The sequence below is a fragment of the Empidonax traillii genome, unplaced genomic scaffold (assembly GCF_003031625.1).
Source record: "Empidonax traillii isolate 1590-97213 ecotype Southwest subspecies unplaced genomic scaffold, ASM303162v1 scaffold42:size1813164, whole genome shotgun sequence".
NCBI classification, from domain to species: Eukaryota; Metazoa; Chordata; class Aves; order Passeriformes; family Tyrannidae; genus Empidonax; species Empidonax traillii.
Genome location: NW_020955235.1, coordinates 541,408 through 550,765, shown reverse-complemented (window position 1 = coordinate 550,765; position 9,358 = coordinate 541,408). Strand labels below are relative to the sequence as shown.

The window sequence follows — 9,358 nt, the reverse complement described above, 5'->3', positions numbered from 1 at the left end:
CGGTCACATGCCCGGGGGCGGGGCCAGCACACCCGGAGGGAGCGGGGCGGGAGCGGCGGGCGGGGCTCGAGCGGGGCGGAGGCGGCTCCGGGATCCGCGGCCTCACCGGGGCAGCACCTCTGCCGGGCCCCGCGTGGAAACAGGGTGGGAGAAGCAGGATCTGTGCAGCCATAGCGGGCGGGAGGGCTGGGAGCTACTCCGAAGGGAAGGCAGCAGACAGCAGGCAGGGGCTAAACCAGTTCCAGGCTGTGCTTAGTCTTCAGGTGCTTGTCACACCTAACTTTTGGAATAATCAAGACCTCTAAAGCCCTGTACTGGCTACATTCCATTGGTTCCCCATCCCTCTACACACAACTCGGGACAGGAGCTTGCCGTGTGCCTGAAGCCATGGTTCTGCTAAACGTTCACCACAGCTGATGTATCAAAAATGCTGCAGAACTGGAGAATGATGGCAAGCACCTCTATTTTACCCAGGAGGAACAATGCATTTTGGATTAATTAAAAAAAATATAACCCTACATGGCAACACAGTTTAACTAGTATGTGCTGTGAATCACAGATGAAGTTTTAATTCTGTGCCTGTGTATCATTTCAAACTGTCTTGTTCTGAGACTGATCTGAGAATATGAGACTATAACAATATTTCTAAACAAGTAGTTTGTCCCAGTAAAATACATTTTGTCTGAGTTTTCTCAACTTGCAAAACACAATATAGTATGTTTCATTTCTTGTGTATTGTTTTGGTAGGCACTACACAGCAAAGTTCTTTCGCAAAGTTCTTTGAGATGGTAGGATAAAAAGCACTGCATAAAAGTACACTTAACTTAAAGGTGGTATTATTCTTTAATGTAGCATGTTTCAAAGGACTCAAATCTGAGTGCAGAAGAGAGGAATAGATATTTTAAATACTTCTTTCTTCACAGAGCAACTAAAAGCTGTATTGGAAACAAGTATTTTTCAATGGTTTAGCTCCACCATCACATGGTGGCAGCAGTCCTGAGCCTTAACAAAAAAACCTTAACTGCAAGTGCTTTTCTTCAATCTGAAACTGGTGCAAAAAACAGAGGAAAACCAGGGAAATGAAAAAAAAAAACAAAAAACAGCAGCAGGATGTTCACTTGTACTTGCAGCAACAGATGAATCACTTTTACCTGCAGCAATAACTTAAAGAGTGTAATTGGTAACATAAACATTTCCTTCATCATCCATTAGAATGTGCACAACACTTCCAGAAGTGGCATCAGGTCTGATCTACTGGGACAGCAGGCAGAACAGTTATTCAGAGACAATGAAGATCTCTGCTTCAATTAGCTTCATCTTCAACCATGAAACATAAACACACTCTTTGAGTCTGGAGAACCTATAATACACATTTTCATGAGCTGACCATCTCTATGGTCAGCACAGATCACGTCAGAAGAAACTGGAAAAGGTTTCAAGGAAGTAAAGCCTACAGTATGACCTCACAACATTTTAAATTTGGTTTCTCTGACTTACAGAAAGATTTTTTGATGTAAACTCTTATGGAGAAGATCAAGAGACTTTGGTCTATTGCTGTTCTATCAATCCAAAGAGATTGGATTGGGGGGGTTTTGGTACAAAAAAAAAATAGTCTTTTACACATTTATAGCCATCACTTCTGTGAGCATTTTAGGAAAACAGAGTACTCTTTGTCAGACCACTCAAACTGATCAATTAAGTTCTGTTTTTTAAGAATAGGGAAAATAGAGGAATAGCGAAAGGGATTCAGTGTGTCCTGTGATAGTTCAGCTGTCAACATCTGCCCATCACTTGTTAACTCTAAGCCCCTTATTGTCTGTAAAGAGGATAATCCTCTGTGTGAAGATTTGTTGCCATGTTTTGAAAGTCCTTGATTAGTCTTTATCTGTAAGATCCAGATCCAATTCTTTCACGATTGGCATAACCAAATAGCAATTTTGCTTGAGTTTAGCCTATGTTCACCAGTCTAAGAGTGATTTAGAAGATAACAAGCTTGGGGAGATGCTCCTACTAAAACAAGACTTCACATCCAGATACAGGATCACCCAAGATGTCTGCTGCCTTTCAGGAAACGCTGATCACATGGAAAAGGGTACATGTTGACAAGGTGAAGTATATGGGAGATGATGGGATGTAAACCCAGAAATTATTATTCAAACCCAATTCAAGTAACTCATGGTGACTCAGGCGGCTTTCTTACTGAGGTTATGGAACAATAGCTTAGCCAGGTCTTCTATCTACACCTAACACACAACTAGAACTCAGCATATACATTTAATTTGCAAACAAATTCCTAAGCAGAATTAATGGAGCTGGAGCTAGACTTGACTGAGACAAGTTTGAAGATGCCTGTTTGGCTAAATCCCAGCGAGAAGGAAATCTGAAGCTTGAATTAAGCTAGTCCACTAAATTATCCATGATTTTAGGAAATGTAGATTGCCACATCAGATATCTGCAGACATCTCTGCTGTACTGAAAGAACAGGGAGCCCCCGGTGGTCCAGGGGAAAAGACACTGCACTGTCACTGCAGAGACCCGGGTTCGATTCCCGGTCGGGGCGCCTCCCCGGGCAGATGGAGCTCGTTAGCCCATAAGGCAATCCATCTACGTCCTGAGGACCTCGCTGCCACTGTCCAAGCGTGCTTGGCCCCGGCAGATGAACCTGGGTGGGCTCAGTTCCGCGCACACTGTGTCTCACCTAAAAAATCCAATGCGCAGGCTGGAAGGTGGAAAGACCTTCCCCAGTTCTTCGTTCGCGAAGAGACTGGCCATTATATATGAATGGGGTAAAACAAATCAAAGACAATAACTACTGGCCATTATATACTGAAAGAACACAACAAAGTTCATCCCCTACCAGGACAGCAGTACACAGATAAGCTTTAGTCCAGATTATCTACCTTTCAACTAGGGTAAATGCACTGCATGTCAGCTCTGCAACTCAACACCTTATGAGAATGGGTAATAGCAAGTTCCTAAAATCAACACTGCACGAGTGTAGACGACATGGAAGATGCCTACAATATCCTTCACCTCCTACCGCTCTCCACAAAAGCCTGACTTCCAGATCTTATCATGTAAGACACTACTAGTATTGTGATAAAGCTAATACGTAGAGATGCTACATATTCTGCGCTCCTGAAATACACATACATAAAAAGACGTTTTCTGTGTTAGAGATGACTATTGTCTCCTCAGAACATGTGGGGAAATCTACTTCTCATGCTAGGTCCAAGTTATGTTATCATGTTATGTTAATCACAGAATCATCTAGGTTGGGAAACACCTTTAAGGAAAGGCCTCTTAGACCTCGAAGATCATTAAGTGCAACTAGTAACCTAACACTGCCAAGTCCACTACTAAACCACATCTCTGTAAACACCAATTTGGTACTTTTTAATTCAGATGGAAAAATCTTACCTGAATCTTGCACTGATCTGAGAGTCAGTAATCCTCTCTCCATTTCCTACAGGATAGGCAGACTAAATCTATATTTAATTCAGTAATTACCCATTTAATGGGAAGACGATGGAACATTTAACAGCTCACATTCTTACTAAGTTCAACTTGTATTTGTCAAATGATCAGATTATTTTTCTGAATAAAGTTTGAGATGTGATCAACCCCCCAACCAGATTACTGTAGAAGCACACAGTATTTTGCTCCAAGTGTAGATGACACCATAAATGCATTTAGATTGTTACAAGATTGTTACTATGAGAAGGAAAAATAGATACTGCAGCAATATTTTTTTAAACAAAAAGGCTTTGATCCTAATGCTCTTAAAAGAATTTGCAAGATAATGCAGGGCTGACTTTATAAAATTAGGAATCTGGAAGCTCTTCCTTTATATCAGGTGTAGCCAGGAATGCAGTAACTAAGAGTATATCAGTGTGTCACAACTAAATGCCTCGGACCAAACCGAATCAATCATTAATTTAGTTCAATGGGGACACAGGTCAGATTCAAATGGAAAACTTTTACCCGGATAATCAAAAATTTTGGTGTAGCTGAAAACTGACACAAAGAGAACTTCCTTAAAACTTACATGGATTTGTTTTTAGCTCCTTCTATTAAGAGGTGCCAGAACAACTTTTGTGTCAGCTAGCTTGAGAAAAAAAACAAATTGTGCACAGAAACAGCTCTGGACGTTTAAAACACAAGTCAAGGAAGGCGGCTAGCAGTGCAACTTTTCACACTTCATCTCTGCATCCTTTGATCTTTCAAAGATATGGCACATGGATTTTAACAAACAAGCCACATGACCATCCATATTAATAAAATATTTGACTTTAAGTCGTAGTTTGAAGGGTCCCACGCAAAATGTCATTATCAGGAGAAATCCATAGCGATTGAACAATAATATACCATCTTCCAGATATCCTAGTGAGAAAGACAATAAATGCAGGCAACAGGTTGACAGTTAAAGTTGTTATCTTTAATGAAATGACTTTGGAAATAGCATCAATTTCCATGACACCAACATTTTGGGAGTCCCATAAAATGCAGTTACATTCGAATGCCAGTATTTCAGGCAGATCTCCATTCACATGGCAAATAGGATCAAGAAAGCAACCATCAGACAGAAGAGACCCATGGCTTCAGACAGGGCGAATCCCAGGATAGCGTATGAGAACAGCTGTTGCTTCAGAGAAGGATTTCTAAAAGAAAGTGAAGGTGTAAGACCTTTTTATCTTTACAATTAAGATGTTTCTCATACAATCTAACCTCATACTTCCTTGCTACAGAACAGGAAACCCCAATAAATCCAAGCAGAACTACTTTTTTGCAAGGATTTCACTGAAGACAAAGGAGTTGGCAATTAAGACTTCATTCAGGTTATGCAGATGGTACAGGGGTTTTCCAAACGACCAGTTTTTGTGACTATGCTCATATATACTTTTGAATTTGGCTTCTCTACATCCTCCCATGCAGCAACTATCAGCACTATGCTGTGGACATTTATTTCACATCTGTGACATGAGAACTACATTCTAAGGAAGTTTACAATGTTTTAAGCACTCAAGACAAATACAGGAACTGAAATCACTTAGAGCAGAGAGCGGGGGAAAAATTCACAGCAATTTCTTGCAAAAATGCAATGAACATACTTTCAAGAAGTGAAAGGAAAAATATTCAACTTACAACCGTGAAGTAATGTTCTACTACTTCTTACTGACATGTTCATGCCAAATCCAAAAACCAATGCATTAATTTTGTATTGAAAATACTTGTTTCTTCAATGGAAAGTGAACCTGTCTTCAGTAGGGCTTAAAAATCTTTGTTAAAAAATAAGACTTAAGTCTTAACTCGTTGAAGAGTAATGAAGAACATGAAACCTTTTATATGCCTGTATCAGTTCTGTTCTTCCATGATGCCATGCGAACTATTTATATTACAGGAGTATTGCAACATTATGTGGAAATTCATCCCTACTACAAAATCCTCACCCTCACTCCCTTCAGATTTCTAGAAGGAATAACTAATTTCATAGAAAACATAATCTGAATGCAAAGATGAATGTGTTAAAAAACCGAATTAAACATCTATTTATACACAACAATCCTTACTATGAAGACTAAACCATGCAGACTCACATTCCTTATCACCAGTTTTCAGACCAGTTTTCTCTACGACTTTTCCCCTCACATGGGAAGACGCAGGATGGATTTTTAATTCAGTTCTAGGCTTGAATGCTGAAACACTGAACTTCAGTGACTGAAAGACCAACCAAGTCTAATGGTGCAATTTCTTTCATGGCTCTCCTCCAGGTAGAGTGTACAAAGTTCTGAATTTAACAGAGCCATCCTGATGAATATAGTACAGTTTCATATGATTCTATTCAGCCATGTTTATCAGTAGCAGTAATCATTAACAGAATTTATTACAGTGCCAACACCCTCACTACAACTTAGCTGATCTTGGGGTTCTGTCTCAAGACACATCTGCATACAACTTAAGAGTTTTAAAAGAGAGAGAGATGGATTACCTGGCATAACCAATGATTAGACTACCGAAGACTGTTCCAATACCAGCACCAGAACCAGCCACACCTACTGTGGCTGCACCAGCACCAATGAATTTGGCAGCAGTGTCAATGTCCCTGCTGATAGCACTAGTCTGGAATTCTCTAAGTGCTAGTCGGGAGACAGTATTTTGGGCCCCATTAACTGTTGAGTTGCCCTAAGAAAACAAAACAAAACAAGAAAAAGCATTATATTCAGACACAAGACCATGGGGTAGTGTTATTATCCAGTATTAAAAGTTGTATTAGATCCAATGTCTAGCTCTTCTCTCAAGTCATGACAGTGTAAGAGTTAAAAACTTCAGAATGTTACCTGTTCCACCTGAAAGCATCAACTTTACATTTGAAAGACTTCTCAGGGGAAACAGCAAGACAGCAACACATATTATTAGGTGTTTGACTTAAATTAAGTTTCACAGCATAGGTATTTGAGTTAGTACAAGTGAACTCTAGGTTGAGGACATTTAGGCTCACCAGGTAATTTAAGAAGATACAGAATTTTGTTTATAAGGTACCTCTCCATTCTTGACCTCTGGCCTAGACAACACAGATGCCGAAATTGGTCTGTACAAGACTCTTGATCCAGCACGGATCTGCAAGAGGAGGGAAAAAACTATAAAAGAAGAAACATTCGATCACAGCTGTTCTTTACAATAGTCTGTAAGATTATAAGGCTACTAGTCTCTAAACCATTTGTCTTCCTTGAAAGACGGCCATCTCTGCACAGCTGGATATACAATCAATGATACATAAGCAAGCTCTGTCACACAATCTGACAGCACCGTTCTCAGCAGTTTTACTGCAAATAGGTCATTCAACGACCCTGTACATGCATTATGCAGACAAGACAGTGCACCAAAACAGCAACAAAAAGGCCCGACAGATCAGCAGGCAGTGATGTGCGTTTTAAAATGAAAAAATAAAAGCCTTCAAAATGAATTTCAAAGTTGTTAAATGCAGAGGTGTAATCCCGACTTTTAAATCTGGTGAAGCACAAATGAATGAATCCTCTTTCACAAGAGGCCTGCATGTGTCCTTGGGCTCCCGGCAGCGTAAGGTCATATTGGCTCTTGCACAAAGCTCTTCCTGCAGGGCAAACCTGTACCTGCACCATGCAAAACCAGACTTTCTGCAGGCCAGAGACAATGTTTTTATGCGGGACAGTCTTTTGTCTCCGCAAGGGCAAAGAGTCCCGGCCTTGCACAGGACAAGCAACAGGCTGGAGTTTGACCTACAGCGAGGCACTGAGCGCAGCAGGCCCAAGAGCTGTCGGCTGGGCTGCCCTCCCCCTCCGCTGCTGTGCGCGGAGGCCCCTCACCTTGGCACCGGGCCGCGGCCTCTGCCAAGGGGGCGGGAAGGAGAACGCGGCCCCACCGCAGCCCGCCCGCCCCTCCCTCGCCCCTCCGCAGAGGGGCGGGGGGCTCTCGCTACGCGCTCGTCCCAAGGTCCCGCCGCGGGGCCCGCAGGCCCGCCCGCCCCGCGGACGCCCCGCGGACGCCCCGCCGCCGCCATGGCCCCCGCCGCCGCCCGGGGCGCGGCTGCTGAGGAGGCGTGGGCGCCCCCGCGGGCCCCTACTCACCAGGGAGGGCGAGGTGGCGAGCTTGGCGCAAGCGAACATCTTAGCGGGCGGCGTCCCGGTAGTCGCGATCCGGGGTCTCTGCGGAGAGAGGAAGAGGGTGATGGCGCGGCGGGCGGGGGCGGCGATGGGCGCGGATGGCGCAGCGCTCACCGTGTGGATCTCACCGTGCGGCTCCGGGCTCGGCCGAAGGCGGGCGGGCTGGGCTGGGCTGCGCAGGCGCGGCGGGGCCGGGCGGCGGAAGGGGCGGTGCGCGCCCAAGGTCACTTTGTGCCGGCGCCATTGGCGGCCGCGGGGGGCGTGGTGCGTGCGCGCGCGCGCGCCGCTGCTCCCACGCAGCCGCAGTCGTACAGAGCCCGCCGGGGGCGGGGCAGGGGCGGGGCGAGGGGGCGGGGCGAGCGCTGAGGAAGGGGCGGGGTCGCGGTGTGAGGGACACGGTGTCGTGATGGTAGTGGCACGGTGTCGCGGTGTGAGGGACACGGTGTCGTGATGGTAGTGGCACAGTGTCGCGGTGTGAGGGACACGGTGTCCCGGTGGCGGTGTCGCGGTGTTAGTGGCAGGGCGTCGCGGTGGCGGTGCCGTGGTGTCGGCGACACGGAGTCCGTGCTACGCTGGCGGTGTCGCGATGTCGCGCCCCCTCCCCTGGGCTCGGCTCGCCGGCAGGAGCAGAGGGCGCGTCCCGGGACACCCGCTGTGTACTCGGATGCACCTCCTGTTTAATTAATAACGCCCCAAAAGCCCCTCCTGTTTAACGGGTAGTTTTCTGCCATGAGCAGGTTCACACCCAAGCAACGAAAAAATTCCTTTCTAATCAAGCTTAGTCGAAACAGGATTATCATCACTGAGCTGGGCATGTGTTCCAGAGATTCCCACGTTAATCACTCACATGTGCTTTGGTGTTTTTCATTTGATAACGGGATCATTATTTTAATGGTCATTTGCCATTGTAAGTAGTAATAGGGTCAACTAGTAAAGATGCAGAAAAATGACATTTTGTGTAAAACTTTGGGAAACATATATTTAGGTCATTGCACAATTTTCATTTGATACAATCTGTACCATAGAAATAAATTCCAAAATAATCCGTGTGTTGCACACTGCCTCTAAGGGAACAAGTAAGAGGATATGTGCACCGTGTTTAGGGATGGGAATATAGCACAGTGTCTTAGGACTCAGCTGCTGGCCTCCTGCAAACCTACATGGACGATTTATGTTGCTGTCACGGATTAAACCACACGTGCCACACAGCTGACATGCTCCACATCAGCAACTTGAACACCCACCACCAAACATGATCAATAGCTACTTTCAGCAGCTGCATACTAATGTTAATGATAATTTTGCTTTTATAAGCTACAATGCAGTGTCTTCTGAGCCTCAGGTACAGTGGATGTGTACGCAGTTATAGGTCCGAAAGTGAGCAACAACAGTACAATTTGAATTTCCCAGCCTTTTGCTCCCTGCCTCAATCCAACAGCAAGCTTGGTTTGGTTCCAGTGTTCATCCAGAATCTTAGTAACAGAGCAGTAAAAAGTCATCCTGTAAAGGCCAGCAAAAGAGGTCATAAGTTGCCAGTGGATTTGTATTTTTTTTTCTTCTCCTTTCACAGCTTACACCCGTTCTTTGGGAACTAAGGTGCACATTAGCAGATCTGCAGGGCCTGCCATGTTGTTCTTCCATAGTCAAACACTGAGAAATAAGTATCAGTAGCAAAACCCTTTAATCATTAGGCAGAACTTCTCACTTAAAAAAAAAAA

The 9,358-nt window shown here is 44.6% G+C and overlaps 1 protein-coding gene across 1 annotated transcript; it reads right to left on the bottom strand.

Annotated features, from left to right (window-relative positions):
* Window positions 1-4,416: 4,416 nt before the first annotated feature.
* On the bottom strand, window positions 4,417-7,823 carry ATP5MC3 (ATP synthase membrane subunit c locus 3). Its single transcript, XM_027878466.1, has 5 exons — window positions 7,769-7,823; window positions 7,605-7,682; window positions 6,541-6,618; window positions 5,990-6,183; window positions 4,417-4,661 (listed from the first exon to the last, which is right to left on the bottom strand). The coding sequence occupies exons 2-5, from the start codon at window positions 7,641-7,643 to the stop codon at window positions 4,547-4,549; spliced, it is 426 nt and encodes a 141-aa protein (XP_027734267.1). The 5' UTR covers window positions 7,644-7,682; window positions 7,769-7,823; the 3' UTR covers window positions 4,417-4,546.
* Between the last annotated feature and the right edge of the window lie 1,535 nt (window positions 7,824-9,358).

Coding starts and splice junctions, on each gene's coding strand:
- ATP5MC3 (XM_027878466.1), bottom strand. CDS start 7,643: ATGTTCGCTTGCGCCAAGCTCGCCACCTCGCCCTCCCTG. Junction 6,619..7,604: donor TCGCCACCTCGCCCTCCCTG/GTGAGTAGGGGC, acceptor CTCCTCTTGCAG/ATCCGTGCTGGATCAAGAGT. Junction 6,184..6,540: donor CAGAGGTCAAGAATGGAGAG/GTACCTTATAAA, acceptor TTGTTTTCTTAG/GGCAACTCAACAGTTAATGG.